This window comes from Heloderma suspectum, chromosome 11 (assembly GCF_057233095.1).
Source record: "Heloderma suspectum isolate Gila_16-S chromosome 11, 16-S_ref, whole genome shotgun sequence".
In the NCBI taxonomy this organism is placed as follows: Eukaryota; Metazoa; Chordata; class Lepidosauria; order Squamata; family Helodermatidae; genus Heloderma; species Heloderma suspectum.
Window position 1 is genome coordinate 12,710,019 of NC_139468.1, and position 19,960 is coordinate 12,729,978.

At 49.1% G+C, this 19,960-nt stretch overlaps 1 protein-coding gene across 1 annotated transcript in view; it reads left to right on the plus strand.

Annotated features, from left to right (window-relative positions):
- Positions 1-19,960, plus strand: part of CCDC33 (coiled-coil domain containing 33) — a 286,225-nt gene that overhangs the window by 225,641 nt on the left and 40,624 nt on the right. Inside the window, exon 16 of the mRNA XM_084816877.1 lies at positions 10,735-10,785. Within this exon, the coding sequence (XP_084673003.1) occupies positions 10,735-10,785 (51 nt within the window). The remainder of the gene's footprint in view (positions 1-10,734; positions 10,786-19,960) is intronic.

Consider the following 19,960-nt stretch of genomic DNA (forward strand, 5'->3'; position numbering starts at 1 on the left):
TCAGATAAAGGACAATTAATTACAGTCAACACCACCTGGGCACATGGCAGCAAGTAACGGCCGGTCATTCGAAAGGAATGCATGTTCAAGAAATGGAGGGGGGCTGATTTGACATTCAGACCCTTCCTTCCCCTCCCCACACACACACAATATCTAAGCAGCGGTTCCGACTCACATCCCCAAGGTTGTGTCTCTCTCACTGATGTTGGGAGAGCACCCTCGAGGTTAGTCTGTGACCCGTGAAATCGGCATTTGATTTGGGGTGCTAAAACCATGAGTTGGGATTAGTCAGCTGGGTCAAAAATGCCACGTGGGTGGAGAGCCCGTTCCCTACCCTGCAAATGCAGGCTTTTAACCTTAGGCCACAGATCAGAGGGTTTAGACTGCTGATACAACTGCATCAAGTAAGAGGCATTAGGACAATCTGCGTGTATAGATTTGTTGGCTCAGACTGCAGCGTGACGGCATTAGAAAGTTGCACTGGACTGAATTAGAGAAGGTTGGCTTGAAATAGGGATGGCGCTGGAGTCCGGAGAGGGGGTGGAGTCTGATGAACTCCCCCACATCAGGTCTCCCGGACCCCGCTCGCTGAGCCGTGGAGTGTTGGTGGACCCGGCCACCATCCACCCCGGAGTGTGGTGAGCGGCTGGGAGCACTGCCAAGGTGGAGTTGTCCCACCTCTGCCAACTGCCAAGGAAGTCTTTGACACCTGGTGCGAGAAGAAGGGCCTTGGGGACACCCCAGCACTCTCACCCTGGCCTCCTTGGGAAGAGGCCAAGGCTAGGGATGTCAGAGAAATCTGCCACGGACTCAAATGAGGCTGGATTCTTTGGAATCCGGCCTCCAGAATCCGCGGCAGGACGGCTCACTTACCTCCACTCCAGAGGATTCTGCATGGAACTGCACACCAGCTCCGGAGCACTGGCAATACCTAATTTAACCTAATTGCAGCCATTTACGGCTCTATTTAGGTTAAACTCAGCGTCCACTACACCACTTGCAGCTGTATTCCTCCCAGAGAAACGGTAATGGTGGCCGCCATTACCGTATCGCCAGCAGCATGGAGCCGGAGTGCAGCTCTGCGAAATCCTCCCAACACGGAGCCGCTCCAGAGGATTCTGTGGGAGGAGGAATGGATCACCTCCCCCGCCCGGGCGGATTCCCCACTGGACCGGAAGGTAGAGAATCCATCCATCCCTAGCAAGGCGAGAGCTTTAGGGCATGGCCATGCCGGGACCTGTCTTGCCTCCGCCAGCTGTCCATGGCGCAGAGAGGAGGGGCGGCTCGCATGGCTCAGCAGGTGGGTCGGGCGAGCGGGTCCCGGCCGCGTGAGCGGGAGGGGCAGATTGTCAATCTCCCCTGCGCCCCGGACGGAGACGGGTTCATCCATCCCTAGTTTAACACTATGATGGCCTGGATGAATATGGACGTGGTCTTCATCCTCCCCTTTCTCATCATTGCTACCACCTGGTTGTTTGACAGGCAGAGAGCCAGTAAGCAAGCAGGCCTTGTCATCTTCTCCTCCTCCTTCACACAGGAGGTTCCTCCAGACCACCATTGGCTGGGCCAGAGCGAGAGGCAGGTGAACAAGCAGGGTGCAATGGTGAAGAGGAAGAGCAACTCCAGGGCCCTGTTGGGGCATGGGCCCCTGTTGGGATCAGGGCCCTTGGCGGGTGCCCAACCATGCCTATCCTTGACACCAGCCCTGATCAGCACCCATTAAGATGTCTGTGTGCGTGTCTGTGTGTGTGTGTGTGCGCGCGCATGTGTAGGGGTCCCTCAGGTTGCACATGGTGATTTGTGGCTTTTTCCCCTTACACATGGAGCAGAGCCCTAGACATGCCAATGCATGCAGAGCTGGAGTTGATCTGATAGCTTTGACCTGGGAAGCCTGTCTTGGCACGAAGGCTAAAGAAAGGGTAACCGGATCAGTTTTAAAGGCCAGCCCGCGTTCCCAAGCAATTACAGTTACGTCTCCGGGGAGAAGAGCAAGGAGTGAGATGGCGTTCGTAACTGAAGGCCAGGAGGACACAAGATTTACGGATGCTGTTCTGCTGCCCAAGGCCTCCTGATTATTCCATCAGGCCATATTGGGACAGTGCCATTATCTACCATGCTTGCTCATTGATTGCAGGAGAATAATTACCGGATGCCTTTCTTAACTCCAGGCACTGCAGAATGCACTGGAAATAGCCCAGGAATAGCAAGCCATCCCCCACTGCCTTGCACCACCTGCCAGGAAATCCCCACCCCACCCTCCAGGGCTCGAGATTGCAATGATTTGTCAATTGCACCTTTATAGAATCACAGAATAGCAGGGTTGGAAGGGGCCTGCAAGGCCATCGAGTCCACCCCCTGCTCAATGCAGGAATCCAAGTCAGAGCATCCCCGACAGATGGCTGTCCAGCCTCGTCTTGAAGGCCTCCAGTGTGGGAGAGCCCACCACCTCCCTAGGTCATTGGTCTTCTCTCAAACCCCCACAAAGCCAAGGGGGAAGATCAGTAAGATGAGCATTGAAAGACACCTCCAGTGCCAGCTCCAGGTTGTTGAGGGCCGTTAGGCAAGACACCCTCCATGAACTCCCCTCACTTGGTGAGCCTGCTTTCTCACTGCCATAGTCCCCAGCTGATCTTGCTCCTCCCTCCTCTTTCCCGCTTGCTTACCTGACAGGCAGAGAGCCAGGGAGCGAGTGGGCCGTGGCATCTCCTGCTCCTCCTTCTCGCCACCACCGTTGTCTGGGCCAGAGCGAGCGGTGGGTGGACAAGCAGGTTGCCAGGGTGAAGAGGAGGAGCAAGTCCTGGGGGCTCTTGCCAGTAGGCCTGTGCTGAGATGTGGGCCCTGGGGAGGTGCCCAGCCATGCCTCCTCTTGACGCTGGCCCTGGACACCCCTCACCTCCCTGTCCATGCAATATAACTGTACGCCTAAGCAACAAATGGCAACTTGACATACGGTATGAGATCCATGATCCAGCTGCAGCTGCATTGACCACTATGCCAGAGGGGAGACCGTTTGACATTTACCGTCAGGGATGTCGCGGGAGTCTGAGAGGGAGGTGGAGTTCGGTAGACTCCCCCACCCCGGCTTGGCTTCCCAGACTCCAGTCTGGGGACCACAGCCACGGACCCACCACTGTTTAGCTCCCTGGACGAGCTGCAAGTCAATCTGCTGGCACCTGGCAAGCGGTGCACAGCCGCCCGACCCCTCAGCGAGATGCCATTTTGCATAAAAATGGCAACTCATTGTTTTACGTAAAAGGCCGTTTATGCAAACGGTGGCTGTAAAGCAGCCATTTACGCAAGATAACAGGCCTAAATGGGAACAGAACAGGGGCAGGTAATTGGCAATGTTCCGGTGAGTGGCGCACAGGCTGGGCGTGGGGTGGTTCTTCCATCCCTGTTTACCATTTAGGTCAGAAGGTGTTTCACCCCACTGCTGCACCCCTGGGACTAAGGACGAGTCCCATCCTCCTTTGCAGCCCTTTAAAGGGGCTCATTCTGCTGCTGCTACAGCCTCCCACCGAGTTTCACTGAGCCATCTATTCCTATTTCAATCCATCTGCAGATGCTGTCCATGCATTTGTTATCAGTAATGTCAACCAAGTCAGCGATAATCTTGTCATTGTGGTTTTCCTGTCTCTGTGTTTGTTTGTTTTAATCCATCATTTGTCTGAATTGCTCACTTCTCCACCATGGTTCAAGATGTTTCTTAAGCTGTTCTTCCTATACCCTGATATCTTCATTGTATGCAGAAGCATTGATGCTAGCATTCCCACGGGGCCGCTCTGCCTGCATTCATCCCTTGCAATTTCCCATGAGGCTGTTTCTTCCACACATCTCTCAAAGTTAGTTGTGTTGCTTGCCTCAGCTGATTGATATGCCCTCCGAAAGCAGACCATGGGCCGCTTTTGATGTCAATGTTTTACGGGTCATTCATTTATTTCAGGCGTGCCAAGCCTCAGGGCTGGGGGTCAAATTCAGTCCTCTTGGGACCCCAATCCATCCCCCTGAGCTTCCCCAGATGTCCACGCTCCCTTAACCTGGCCCCACCCCTTTTTCCCCAACCACCACTCATTTGATGGTTTCCCATCTTTTGTGCAGCCCCCCCCCATTCTAAAAGGTTTAAATGCCTCTCCTAAGGGTTAGTGACTGGCAATAAGAAGGTAAAATATGTCCCACCTCTTTTGCACTCAGCTCCGCCCACCACTTGAATGCAGCCCCAGAGAGCTTCTCCAGAATGCAATTCAATATGCAATGCAGAAAAGAGTTTCAACACCCCAGATTGATTTCTTAAAACATCTCCATTTCTATTCCACCCTTCATCCAATCTGGGCTTCAAGGCAGGGTACAGCAATCTTCCCCAAACCAGTTCCCCTCCAGATATGTCAGACTGCAACTCCCATCATCCCCAGCCAGCATGGTTACTGGACGTTTTGAGCATTAGGAAAAACATCTTAACCGCAAGAGCAGTTCAACAGTGGAACCAATTACCTGGAGGCGAGTGGGCTCTCCCTGGCCAGGTCTTTAAGCGGAAGCTGGACAGCATTCTGTTGGAGACAGTGGTGTGCTGGAACTAGGGATGTCTGAGACATCTGTTTTGGTTTGTTTTTGATCAGGATTTACCTAGTTCGACCAAACACAGCACCTTCCAGACCAAACACAGACTTGGACGTAAACTGCAGTCAAAGCCCGTAGATTTCCGAGCTTGCCATGTGATTCGCGGACCAAAAACCAATGTGTCCGACAGCATGTGCACATGGAAAAATGCACATGGAAAAATGCGTACTTTTGAAAAATGTGTACAAATATGCTATCATCATTGGGAGAAGAATGTGTACATTTCAAAGATGCACACAACTGATGCATACATTTGGGGAAATATGCTGGGAATTTCACGTGGAAAGAAGAAAACAAAGCCCATAATCTGCAGACTTGATTTGGAACGAGCTTCGAGATGGAATTTGGAGAACTTCAGTGAGCTCAAGCGTTCTTGATTTGCACATCCCTGACCGGAGCCAGGATTCAGAGGGCTGAATTGCCAGAACTTTCTGATTCCCAGGGGCAATGTTGTCATCCGCCACTCCCCTCAGGCCTGTTCCCTCTGAGTTTAGCCAAAATGTGCACAGTAGCTATTCGGGAAAGGGATTTCCCTAGCAACAATATATTGTCGTGAGCTATCCCTGTTGTAATGGAAACTATTTTGAAGCAGCTTAGTCTCAAATGGGCAGTTAAGATGTCTGTCACTGGGAAATCCGGTTCCTTTTTGAGTCGATGGAGCTGAACTGTGGGCTTTTCCTCGAACTCCAGGAACTTTTTGGGCACATTTCCCCCCCACAGGTTCTGCAATTTGCACACATTTCTGAGCAATTTGCACAAATTACAGCCAAATTTGCACAAATTTGGCCAAAGTGTGCCAAGTTGGCCATAATTTGCACAAACTGCTCAGAAAGTTGCACAGATGGCTCAGAAAGTTGCACAAATTGTAAAACCTGTGGGGAAAATGTTCAAAATGCCCAGAAAAATCCATGAACTGGCCCAACTCACTATGGATTGAGTCAGGGGCTGCAACAGGAACCAAAACAAAGCCTGGGGAGCCAAATCTATGGAAACATGTCAATCTCCAGCCCCTCAAATGGATCTCTCTGACATCCCTAATTAAGACCAATTCACTTTAATAAAAGACCTGCTCCTGGTGGAGATTAAAACTGCTAGAACTAGTTGGTTGATATGGATCCACAGAGATGCCTACATTTTTGTACTCTTCTTCGGGCATGGCTATGGTGATTGCCATGATGAGTGCCTGCATTTCCAGATTTACCACTATGCCACTGCTTAAGAATTCTTTAGATCTGGATTTCCTGCACTGAGCAAGGGGTTGGACTAGATGGCCTTCAAGAACCCCTGTCGCTCTAGAATTCTGTGGGCAAACCTGACTTTGAATTCCATCATCTGCATTCCTACATTGACATACCCCACATGGTTCCTTACTCATGGATAGGCACATGAGAGGATGTAAAACAGTTCTCAACTACTGCACATTTCTTTGCAGACACAGAGAGATTAATAGATTCCACCACTGGAAACTCATCACAGACATCAAAGAGTCCCCAAGCAATTTGTAAAATAAATAAATAAATGGGCGAGGGAAAAGACCAAAGAAATACATACATGGGAGCAGGGGGGAATAGAGAAATATCCCCTTTTGCTTGGATATGAAAAGCGTGTGTGATGATTACTAAAGGGAAAAGAGCTTTGAAAATTATATATATATAGTAAAAAAGAAAAAAGAAATCTAAATAAACCTCAGGCTGGCAGGAAATGCAAAGCTTTTAAATCCCTTGTAATAATTACTGAGGGGTTTGCGGGGGGAGGGGGGCTGCTTATTCAGTTTTCATCCAGCAGATACTGTGCGAGGTGACATTGGCTCCTTTTAAATTTAGCTTTAGACAGACACTAAAAACTTTACTAAGGTACTGTTGGGCTTCTAACGCTGTGTAATGTTTTATGTTGCGCTTCCCTTTTAATTTTAATTCCGCTTTCAAATGTTATTGTATAGTATCATTTTTTATTTCTTGGTTTTCTGCTGATGGAGGAAGGCAAGGGAGAAGCAAAGACGAATGAGCGGTGGTTTCAAAGAGTGCTCCTTGAGGTCGCTCTCCCATCCCCTGTCATTTCACTGAGGGATGGGGAGAGAAATAGCAAAGCTAGAGGCTGGGAGGGAAGGAGAAACAGCAAGGCAAAGGGGGAGAGAAAGAGCAAGGTAGAGGCTGAGAGGGGGAGAAACAACAAGGTAAACAGTTGGGGGAAGAACCGTCGCCTCTGGTGGCCAAATGTCTTGGGCCAGGCCTACAGTACCTTGACACTGTATCTCCAGTTGTGAGATGCTCCTCACCCCATAGCCCTAGAACTTAAGCACTGGTAAGTGTACCATAGGGATGTATGAGAAATTCATTTTTTAATCAGGATTTACCCAGTTTGCACCTTCCGGACTGAACACGGAATCTGACGCAATCTGTTCCAGTCCATACATTTCCAAGTTTGCAATGTGATTCCCCGACCCCCCCAAATGCATTCAACAGCATGCACACGTTTGAAAAATGCACACGAATATGCTTTAATGGGAGAAGAATGCACACATTTCAAAGATGTGCACAGTTGATACGTACGTATCGAAAAACGCTCACAAAAATATGCCTGGTTTTTCATGAGTAAAGGAAAAAAACAAAGTTTGCAATCTGACATGGACTCAAGTCGCAATGAGCTTCATGATGGAATTTGGAGAGCTTCAGCAAGTTCGGGTTTTTCTGATTGATACACCCCTCGTGTACCATCCCCATCCAATAAACTGGACCAATCTCACTTAGCAGAAAAGGGTTCCGCTTACCCCAAGCATTCCTGGTTCAGACCTTTAAGTCTGTGGATTGGAAAGAAACGGAGTCGGCTGATGGAGAGTGTCAGGATCGGGACATCTGTGGCAAGCAGCCTTAATGGCCTGGCTAATAAGGTTACGGGGAGACACTGGAGCAGCCCAGAGTGGGTAAGGAGCAGGGCTAATTGCATTGCAAGCTAATGCAGACATATGATTCTGTCAGAGCCACCTTGGAGCCGGGGACATGAACCTCCCTGGGACAGAGACAGACAGAGTTGTCAGTAGTGTTCGTAAGTCCTCACCATGCCTTGACCTGGGCTGGGTTAACAGGAGGATCTCACTGTGGCAGGGCTGGGAATGTGAACCAGCACAGGAGCAGATGAAATGAACTGTAGGTAAGTCTGCTCCTCCTGTATCTCCTCTTCTCAGTCCAGCACGGGGTGTAAGAAGAGCCCACCCAGAATGCCATACCAAAGGTCCCTCTGGTCCAGTATCCTGTTTCCGTGCAGTGGCCAAATGGATGCCTCCGGGAAGCCCTCAGGCAGGGCATGAAATTGATAGATCCCCCTGCCGTTAGGGATGTACAAAAGTCACTTACCTTTTCGCGGATTCTGTTTGTGGGGGGGGGAGGCACTCCATCCCTCCCCCCGGAATCCTCGACGGCCGGCTCTACTCCACGGCGGCTCCGCGGAGCAGCCGGCCAGGCCAGGGCCATCCGCAGCCAGATTTCCGGCCGCGGACTGGCTGGTGCGGATGCAAATGGCGGCCTCCATAGCAGCCGCCATTTGCATCCAGCCAGGGATAGGCTATGTAAGTCTTTACGTAGCCTATCACGTCTGGGTAAAAAACAAAAACTAAAAAAACAGCGTACACAAGTGGCGGCAGCTACGGCGGCCGCCATTTGCATTCCTTATATTTCGCCATTTTAGTCTACGTAAATGTTTACGTAGACTATTACAGCGAAAAAAAAGGGGAATGCAAATAGCGTAGTGGGCGCTATTTGCATTCCCCTTTATTTTTGCCGTAATAGTCTACGTAAATATTTATGTAGACTAAAATGGCAAAAAATAAGGAACACAAATGGCGGCTGCCGTAGCTGCCATTTGCGTACGCCGTTTTTGTTGTTGTTGTTGTTTTACCCAGGCATGATAGGCAAAGACCAGATATCACGGCAAAGACCAGACTGCAAATGGCGGCCGCGGCAGCCAGTCAAAAGACCAGCCGCCGCTGCCGCTGGAGGTGCCGCCGTCCGGAACATCCGCCCCAGGTAAGTCTCGTCCTGGGGGGGATCCGTGGGGGGGGCGTGGGGCCGTTCCGCCATGGATTTCAGGGGGCCGAATGCCAGTGCACCACTGAAATCCGTGGTGGAATTCTCCGCCATCCCTACCTGCCATTGCTCCCTGGTAGTGGGAAGGAGTAGAAAAGCACAACAGAGAGGGCCCACTGTAGCACTAGGTTTCAGCACTAGCGTATCCTTATTTTATTTTTTCAATCACACAAGGCTGCTTTTGAAGTCATTGTTGTTAATTTGATGCCTTGGCCGGCATTCGAACCTAGGCCTTCCGCACAGCAGGTGAGAATTCTACCACTGAACCACCAATGCTGACTAATGCTCTCCCAATGCCCCAATGTTAAATGTTCAAATGAACATTTAAAGTTCAAAGTTCTCTTAAGATGCTCATACCCACATCCTATGGGCTAAACTAAATTTCTAAATTATAGAACTTCAGAGTTTGAAGGGGTCATGGAGGCCACCTAGTCTGACCCCCTACTCTAGGCAGGATCCGCACTGCAGGATGCAAGTACAGCTTCCCTGACACGTGACTACCCAGCTTCTGCTTAAATACCTTCAGTGGAGGAGTGCCTGCCTCCCCACTAGACAGTCACTTCTACTGTCAAACAGCTCTTCCCTCTTCTTGCTCCTCCTACTGTTTAGCCAAAATCTGCATCCCTGCAAATTCCACACTTTGGTTCTTGTCCTAACCCTCTGGAGCTCCAGAGGAGAAGTCACTTCCATCTTCTTTGTAACAGTTGCCCCATGGGTCAACTTGATTGAATTTATTATTGATAAATTCAATACTCAGCAAATTGATTGAATTTATTATTGATGTGTGTGTGGGGGGGGGGGGTCCTGCCAAGTAGGGTGGGGAAAAGCGGTTGTTGGATTTTCTGGCTCAGATGCCAAAATAAATTGACCTGCCTTGAGTACTGCTATGCATCTTGACTGGAGGGGCAGCAGGGGGGAGGGGAGAGAACAGTATTTGCTCTGCATCCGGTGTCTTGGCCCAGCCCTGCTTCTAAGGGCACTATTCAGTGCTGTGGTTGCACATCTGAATACTCTCTGAGGACCTTATAAGCAAGCATTTGTTTAGGACAGCATCTGAGAACATTTGGATTTTGTTTGTTTGTTATGTTTTATTATTTGCCCCGCAGCCAGGACTGTCTTAGGAAGGCCATTTTCCACAACTATTCTTGATATCTGCTTCAGGGAGTTACCCCCACCCCCCACCCCCATCTGCCACACACCAATACACACTTTGCCAAAGCCCAAAGATGTGTGATGAGCGGCCTCGCTGAGAGGGGAGCAACCACTGAAGGAGCTGCCTTGCCAGGAGGCAGCAACCATTCACTTCCCGCTGTCAAATCTTGACCTGAAGAGATGCCTCTTCGTGAGTAAAGGCTTGCACATAACCAAGAGCCTTCTCGTGAGCAAGGGAAGGGACACAGAACATGGACAGCTGTATTTCGGGAACCAGGACCAGCACACATTCACCACTTCAGCGCTCCAGTCCTACATCCTAAATATCCATATCTAGAGATGTCGTGAGCGCAGTTCGGGGGTTCGGGAATTCGTCGAGCAACCCCCGCCCACGACCCCTGAACTGCACCCGCAGAGACTTGTTCACCTCCCGCTTGTGCCTGCTCATGCTCCAAAGTACTCACTGTGAACCTGTTCGGTGAGCACCGCCATTTTTGCGCCTTTGCTTTCTAGGAAAAACAGGAAGTTTAAAAAATGCACATATTCAAATATGCTCAGTTTGGAGCTGGGAAAGCTAAATAAGCACAATATTAGAGGGATAATCCCTCTAATATTAACGGGTTCATGGTGACTGCTGGGGAATTCACCGAACTCGTGTGTGGCTCGAGCACAGGTTCGGGGGGAAGCGAGCAGGGATGCTGCTTCGGCGAGTGCACGGAGAACCAAACTCAGGTGAGTTCTTACATCCCTATCCATATCACCATTAGATAGATCTTCCTCTTCCTCCTCCTCCTCTCTTGCTGGACCTTTTGTGATAGAGCACACCAGGCTCTTGAATGAGGATTGCCCTTGGAGGGAAACAATGAAAGAACTATATTTTATTTTTCAGGGGTCCTACATTGAACCTGAACGCAAGACCTCCTATATTGACTTATTGACGGTGAGGATGCCTGTTTTACGCATGTACTGGGGGTGGGGGAGAGGGTCCATAGCAGGGGTGGTGAATGTCAGGCCCGTGGGCCAAATCTGGCCCTCATGAGGTCCCAGTCTGGCCCTTCACAGTCCCCCAGATGGTCATGCCTCCTTCCCCTAGCCACACCCCTTTCCCCTGATGGCTGATTATTTGGTGATTTTCCAGCTTTTGCATAGCTCCCCCCCCCCCCACATTCTCAAGGATTGAAATGCCTCTCCTAAGTCAGGATGTCCATCATGGGGAAATCCGGCCCTGTTTCTGTGTGTCTTGTAACCCACAGGGCATTCAGTCTAGGCATTCCAACAGCCTTAAGTTAATTAGGAATGAATGACCAAAACAGATCAGCACCGTGCATTCACTGCCTTTCCTCTGTCCAGTTTTGCAATCTACCTTGTTTTCTGTGCTCCATATAGAACAGCGCAGTCTGCTGTAATATTGATGTGGCGGTAAATTGCCCCTTTTCCTAAAGGACAATGGGTCTTTTGATTAAAAATTCATGGTCTAGGATGAGGTATTAAGGGGAGCGGATCAATTGGTGGCTCCAGCTATGCTTGTTTTTCCCACCAACCCTAATACGAAATCTAGAAATCCAGAAACTCACAGAAGGCCATAAATAGCACAAGGTCCCCTAAACAACCTCCCAAGACAGAAGGCCACTTTTATAGGGTGGGGTGTGGGTGTCCCACCCCACACAGTAGAAAAACAGCACTAAAGAGCAGGGCCAGCCCAAGATATTTTGCTGCCTGAGGCAAAGGACAAGATGGCAGCCCTCCAATTCCATGTACAAAAGCTGACTGGACTGGCAATTGAAACTTTCTTCAAGAACTGACAAAAGGGCAGCAGCCTACACCATGCTTGAAGGCTGCAGGCCAGCTTACGGGGTGCAGGGCATATCACATGGCCCTCAACTCTTACCTTGCTGCTGCCTCCCAGCATCTGCTGCCTGAGGCATCTGCCTCAGTCTGCCTAATGCGAAAAGGATCTTGGAATTGTTGTAGATCACAAGCTGAATATGAGCCAAGCAATGTGATGTGGCTGCAAAAAAGGCAAATGCTATTTTGGGCTGCATTAATAGAAGTATAGCTTCCAAATCCCGGGAAGTACTAGTTCCCCTCTACTCAGCACTGGTTAGGCCTCATCTGGAGTACTGTGTCCAGTTCTGGGCACCACATTTTAAGAAGGATGCAGGCAAACTGCAGAGGGTTCAGAGGAGGGTAACAAAGATGCTCAGGCGACCGGAAACAAAGCCCTATGAAGAGAGACTCAAAGAACTGGGCATGTTTAGCCTTGAGAAGAGAAGACTGAGGGGAGATATGATAGCGCTCTTCAAGTACTTGAAAGGTTGTCCCATAGAGGAAGGCCAGGATCTCTTCTCGATCATCCCAGAGCGCAGGACACGGAATAATGGGCTCAAGTGACAGGAAGCCAGATTCCGGCTGAACATCAGGAAAAACTTCCTGACTGTTAGAAGAATACAACAATAGAACCAATGACCTAGGGAGGTGGTGGGCTCTCCCACACTAGAGGCATTCAAGATGAAGCTGGACAGCCACCTGTCAGGGATGCTCTGACTTGGATTCCTGCATTGAGCAGGGAGTCGGACTTGATGGTCTTATAGGCCCCTTCCAACCCTACTTTTCTATGATGCTATGCTTCTAACGGTATGGCTGGCCCTACTAAAGGGGCCTCATGCAGAAGCAACCTATGGGAGGCAGGCAGATTTGGCTCCCGCCCAAACATATCCTGAAGGCTAGCACTGTACTTTCTCCAAGGAAAATGGAGTTCTGCAGCTCTGTCAGAGAAAGCCAAGAGCTGATTGTCAGCATAGGGACAGTTCTAGGGATGTATGGATTCCACACTGTCCATTCTGGTGGGAAATCCATGTGGGCGGGAGGCGATCCATTCCTCTCCCCCACCTCAGAATCCTCCAGAGCAGCTCTGCGAGGATTCTCCGGAGCCACACTGGCTATAGCGCAGCTTACCTTGTTGGCCAGAGCTGTTCACCTCCTCTGAGCTGATCGCCATTTCTTTTTTTTTTAAAAAAATGGCGATCAGCAGGATGTGCCCATAGACTTATACACAAAACAGAGCTGTGAATCTTGCCTATAAGCCTATGGACACATAGACTTATATGCAAGATTCACGGCTCTATTTGCGTATAAGTCTATGGGCTCATCCTGCTGATCGCCTTTAAAAAAAAGGAAAAAGAAAAGAAATGGCGATTGGCGCGGAGGAGGTGAATGGTTCCGGTGGAAGAAGCAGCCGAGTGCCGTTCCACCTCCAATCGTCCTGGAGTGGAGGTAAGTGGTGCCAATCCACTGCGGATTCCTCAGATTCTCAGATTCCTCGGATTCTTTGGAATCCGGCCTCATTTGAATCTCTGGCAGATTCCTCTAACATCCCTAGACAGTTCAGCTCCCACGGAAGGAGCCTTCCTACCCCAGCAACCAATGAGCAATGCTTTCATGCCACCAGTAGCAGCATGCAGTGCCTGCTCCGATGGGCCCCTTCCCTCAGTGAGCTTCCCTTCTCACTGTCCCATGGTCACCAGCTGCTCTTGCTCATCATCACCCTCTTTCTCATCCTTGCTACCACCTGCTTGCTTGGCAGTGACCAAGACAGCCAGCGTGGTGCATTGGCTAGAGTGTCGGACTGGGACTCGGCAGATCCGGATTCAACTCCCTACTTGGCCATGAAGCTCGCTGGGTGACTTTGGGCCAATCACTGACTTTCAGCCTAACCTCCCTCACAAGGTTGTTGTGAGGATAAAATGGAGAGGAGGAGGATAATGTATGCCCCCTTGGTCTCCGAAGAAGAAGAAGAAGAAGAAGAAGAAGAAGAAGAAGAAGAAGGAGGAGGAGGGAGGGAGGGAGGGAGGGAGGGAGGGAGGGAGATAAAAGGAATCCACCTCATCTGCTCCTACTTCTCACCACCATCATTGTCTAGACCAGAGAGAGAGGCAGGTGAACAGGCAGGTTGCAATAGTGAAGAGGAGGAGCAACTTCAGGGGGCTCTTGTCAGTGGGCCCCTCATGGGGTGTGGCCCCTCGGCAGGCGCCCAACCATGCCTACCCTTGACGCCAGCCCTGGTAGCATGGAAGCAGAAACTCCGGGTTCTTCAAGGTTGTCACCTCTTCCCCCCCTAGTGACCCCATGCGCATGGCTGCTTTCACGCCACTGCTAGTCCCACAGAAGCAGCGATACTGGCTGCTTCTGGCTCACTGGGGGATGGAGGAGGTTACCGATCTGGGCAGCTTTGGAGTCACTGGGAGAGGGTGGAGACTTCCCAGGGACCTCAGCTGTGCCCACTGCTTTGCCAGTGCCATTAGCAATGGTAAAGCAATGGTCTCAGCTGTGGTGGCGCTGCTGTGGTCTTTTCCATGGTGCTTGGAGGGCTGGGGGGTGGGATGGGGCTTGCCTGCACCTCATGGGTTGTGCACCTCTGGTCTAGATGTACTCTGAAAGAGGGGGATCTCGGCCAACGCCACCATGAGGCACACTCGGGCAGCTGTCGGGAGCCAAGTGCCTGTCTTGGCCTCCATTAAACACAAACAAACATCCTTTGCTCTGCTGGGGCTATGGCACCAAGCAGCTTCCAGGTACCATATTGCATTTGCCTTGGATGTGAAGTCATTCTGCGATATTGGGCAATGGGGATGAGGGGAAATGGCCACTGCTGTGCTGGGTGTGTGTGTGTAATGAAATATGCCTGATAGTGTGTAGAGTTAATAAGAATGCACTGTATTTTGTAGCTGTGACTAGTTCTATTTGTGCATTGTGTGATGACTGTGAGCCATGGATTGTCTTCTTGGAAATGAAGGAAGGCTGAGACATGTGGGTCGGTCAGGTAGAGAAAGCAGTCAGCTGCTTGGCTTACGAGGAAAGCCCTTACCTAGGTGTTGCTGGTTTCGATGAAAGACCCAGCTGCACTGAGAGCAATGGAAATGCTGGTTCAACCAGGTCTGAAATGAAGGACGAGGTCATCGACATCACAGGGGTTATAATAGACCCGGGTTAGATATGCTTAGCAGAGAGATCCTGGGAGAACGAGACACCCACCATAGGTGCTTAAGTTGGCTTTGCCCACCATGCCTTCCATTTTGGTAATTATGAAACGTTCATATTGACTGTTAGATTGAGAGGAACCTAGGCTTGCTATGTTAGCAATATGCTGGCTACTATTTTCATTATACTTTTAATGGACATAACTTGTGTGCATTTAGGGATGTTTGTAATCTGCCTCATCTTAGCTAAAGCTTGTTATTTTCTTAGACTGTTTGAGCAATAAATATATACTCTTTAATACCAACTTTGTGTTGTCTGGCTTGAGAGAAGTTCAGGGTCCACTACCCATGCTTTCATTCCAGAAACCCAAAGCACTCGGTAAAGAGTTGTAAAACTGTCACTGAGTGGGGTCTGTCTTTAAAGCCATGGTCTTCTCTCTTGATCTGCTGAGTCTCAGACACACCCATTCAAGTTTGGGAAACAAGCTAGTCAGATGGAGCAAGACCATCGTCTCAGGGTGGGGCGTGGGGAGATGGACACTTACAACAAAGGCATGTTCTCTCTCTCCTCTCTCTCACACACAATATTCTCTCCCTCACACACAATACAATCATAGAACAGTAGGGTTGGAAGGGGCCTACAAGACCATCGAGTCCAACCTCCTGCTCAATGCAGGAAGCCTGATTCCCAGGTGGTCTCCCATCCAAGTACTAACCAGGGCTGACCCTGCTTAGCTTCCAAGATCAGATGAGATCAGGTGCATCCAGCCGTATTCTGGAATGACTCAACTTCTGGGCAATGGGCAGAAGATGGTTGAAGGAAACCACACAGTGACAGAGGACTGGGGAATTGTTTTTTGTTTGTTTTTTAATGGAGGCTAGGGAAGACAGGGCGGAGAGTGGGGTCAGAGATGGAAGGGGGCCATCGAATAGCCCTCTGCCACAAGATCCTCAGTGCTGGAGCCAGCTCTGGTAAGGACAAAGCAAACGTGACAGAGCTGATGCCCAAGAATAACCAGCATGTCCCAGCGAAGGTCACAGAGGAAGACATCTGAAATGCTGAGAAGCCTCAGAACTTAATTGAGTGTTTGAAACATGAGATGAACGTGTTGTGGGAAAGAAAGCTGAGGCGGCAAAAGGCCCTGGTGCTCAGCATCCAGGATCCAACGTGTGGAAATGAGTTGCAGTGAGAAAAGGAGAGAGCGATAACTTTGTGGCACTCTGCCCCCCCGCCCCCCGCTGCCCCTCCATCATCGGCATCAAATTGCCTGATGAGAACTCCAGTGCTGAGAGTCAGAGATAAGCTCAGATAAAGCGAATGTCAGCTAGAGGTGGGAGAGAAAGGAAGAGGAGAGCAGTCTTCTATGGGCAAAGCTGAAAGGGCAGAGCCTGGATAGGCAGGGGCAAGAGGAGAAGGAGGGTTGGGGGGCACAGTTGCAAGAGACAGATGGTTTGGGAGAAGGAAAGGGAGGAGAGCAGGGGTGCAGAAGCTCGGGCCCAAGGGCCAAATGCAGCCCTCCCGGGGTCCCAATCCAGCACTCGAGGATTCTCCAGATGGCCACGGCCCCTTCTGCTAGTCCCTCCCCTTTCCCCTGACCTCTGATAATGTTATTTATTTATTACCTTTCTGTACCGCCCAATAGCTGAAGCTCTCTGGGCAGTTCACAAAAATTAAAGCCACGAAATACAGCCTAAAATAAAATATAAAAGCTAAAAGCTTAAAATGACAGCATAAATGTACAACCAGAATAAAACCTAGTAGCAATTAAAATTAACCGGTAGAAATTAAAATTTATTTTTTTTAAAAATGAAACTTAAATTGACATTAACCTAGTAGAAATTAAAGCCACAAAATACAGCATGAGATACAATATAAAATCGAAATGCTTAAAACTGTATAACCATAATAAAACCCAGTAGCAATGCAGAGATTTACAATGCAAGATGAGTTTTGTGGTTTTCCCAGCTTCTGTGCAGTTTTCTCCCCAGTCAAAAAACCTGAAATGCCTCTCCTTAGGCTTAGTTACTGATATTAAGAGCTGAAAGCAAAAATATGCTTGTATCTGGGGTATTTTCCTGGCCCACCCCTCTTGCCTTTGCTCCTGCTCATTTTGCCTTCAGCCCAGGGAAGGGCCGTAGCTCAGTGGTAGGGCCCCTGCTTTGCATGCCAAAGGTCCCAGGTTTGATCCCCGGCTTCTCCAGGTAGGCCTAGGAAAGACCCCTGCTTGAAACCCTGGAGAGGCTTTGCTGCCAGTCAGTGTCAGCAATACTGGGCTAGATGGACCAAGGGTATGACTCGGTATAAGGCAGCTTCTTATGTTCCTATGTTCCCCACCCACCACTGGCATGCAGCCCCTGAGAGCTTCTCCGCTTCTCCGCAGTGAAATTCGGCCCTGGGGCTGGAAAACCTTCAACACCCTGTAGCAGAGGAAGCAAGAGGACCTGGGGGAAGTGAAGTGGGCTGTCCCACACTGGAGGCACTCAAGACGAGGCTGGACAGCCACTTGCCAGGGATGCTCTGACTTGGATTCCTGCACTGAGCAGGGGGTTGGACTCGATGGTCTTGTAGGCCCCTTCCAACCCTACTGTTCTATGATTCTACGATTCTAAGTGGAGATGCGGGTGGATGGGAGAGGGAGGCCTGCTGCTTCCCACCCCTCCACTCTGCCTCAACCCCTTCTCCCAGTGACTTTTCTCCCAGCTAAGCATGGCAGCTGGGGTGAAACGCTCTGAGGAAAAGGTTTGTGGTGAGGGCACAGGGGCAGCCAGGAACAAGGATTCAGCTTGCTGCACCTCTGGTGAAGATCACCCACCCTGCCCTGCTTCTTTTCTGCTGTCTGCTGGGCAACTGCGTTCAGCGATATAAATTCATTCTGCAACCACTGCTCACAGGTGGTATTTCTCAAGCATGGTAAATATATCAGAAAGATGGTAAAGATATCAGCATATCGCATAAGAGCACCCAGGAAGCATAGTCTGGCCCCATCCATTGGCCAAGGGACCAAGACCACTGGGAGACTGCACTTCTTCCTCTCAGGAAGAACTTCATGGCAAGGTGAAGACCAAGCTAGCCCCATCCTTCGGCCAGGCAACTAAGAGCTGCTCGATTGTGTAGTTCACGGGTGGGCAGAAAGTCAATCTCCAAATATTCTGGACTTCATCTCCCAGCATTCCTCACCATTGGCCATGCTGGCAGGAGCTTCTGGGAGTCGAAGTCCCAAACATCTGGAGATCAACCTTCTGACTACCTCTGGCGTAGTGTGTCTGCATGTAGTATTGCAATATATTGTAAGTCACCTAGAGGACCATGCAACTGAAAAGGCAGGGTATACATCTTCTAAATCTTCTAAAGAAGTGAGTAAGATAATAGACACATGCTTACTTCATGCATGGCATTGGGATACTATTTGAAAGTGTTGCTGAGTTATTCAGTCCTGCTTACTTTTGAGCAGACATGCAGAGTCCTGTCCTGCTAACTTTTGAGGAGGCTTAAAATAGGTAAGAATAACATTTTGGCCTCATCTACTCTGCCTCTGGCCACACCTACAGATGGAATGGGGCCCCAAGACCTTTCCCAGACTGGAATGCAGGCCTTGGGCTGAAAAAGGTTCCCCATCCCTAACCTAAAGAGATCTCGGGTAATATGTCAGGAGAATCCTTGGAAAACTACTCACTGCCAGCATGATAACTAATACTGGACTAGATTGACTGACAGGCTGACTCAGTATAAAGCAGCTTCCTGTGTTCATCGTAGAACAGGGAATGACCATAGCTCATTGGTAGAGCCCCTGCTTTGCATGCAAAACATCCCAGGTTCAATCCCCGGCATCTCCAGGTAGAGCTGGAAACCCAGGAGAGCCTCTACCAGTCAGTATAGACAGTATTGAGCTAGATAGACCAGTACTCTGATTAGGTAGAAAGCAACGTTCGTGGTTCCTTCTGAGGCTGGTAGGCACACTGCAGATGGTCTAGTGAAGTGGTTCTAAACCAGTGATACACCTACAACTGGTGAGATGCAGAAACAGTCTAGGTGGGACACAGAGTTTTCATAATAATTACTAAGAATTTGCTCTCCCTCAATCCCCATATCCACCTGCAAGTGTGATATGCCATCTCCTTCCAACCCTACCTGCCACAGATTATCCATCTGTGAACTTTTGGCATGCTAGTAGTAACAGCTTTAACTACTAATGGCATTCTTCTTCTTTGTGTTTTGCTCATAGCAATACAATTTATTCCCAATAATACTACCACAATGTTTATTATCTTAGAGTATGACAGTTACCATACCAATAAAATTTACACTCAATTGTAATATTACAATTTACAACCACTAATGGGATTGTTATTTTTGTTTATTTGTGTTTTAAAGTCATAGTAACAGAATTTACTCCCAGCAATACTCCTGTGATTTTTTTTTATTTCCTTAAAACTTACCGCAAATGATAAGTATAGGAACAGAATGCCTGTAAACACATAAATGCCCTTCTTGGGAAAAGTGGTCTTTTTGTTTCTCTCATGGTGGGACCCAGCTTCTTTGATGGAGTGATTGGTGGGACATGAGATTCAGAAGGTTGAGAACCCCAGTATAGTAGGGTGCGGGTGAGCATGAGCCTTGCTGCTACGATCTCATTCCTGCCTCACATTATTGTTCTCTGTACCTGTGATGGGTGTCTGGAAGGAGCTCTTCTCTTCCTAGCAGAGCCTTTGTGCCTTTAACAACTAACGATGGGGGTGAAATTCATTCAGTTCTCATTTTAATGAGAACTTACCTAATTTCAAAACTTCAAACAAAGACATGAACCGAAACTCAATGATTCTTCAAATTTGCACTTCTCCGAATTTTGCAATGGAGTCCCCCAGTAAAATTATATATATATATATATATATATATATATATATATATATATATATATATATATATACGTGCATGCATGCATGCATGCATGCATGCAAAGATGTGTATATTGGGGACAAGTGCACAGGAAAATGCATCTATTCGTGAAAATAATGTTAACGTGCATTACATTAGGCTCGCAAAAAGAATGAGTCTATTTGGCAAAAATGCATAGCAATCCTGGAAGAAATGTACACACAAATGTGTATGAAATTTCATGCAAAATTGTTTTTAAAAATCCT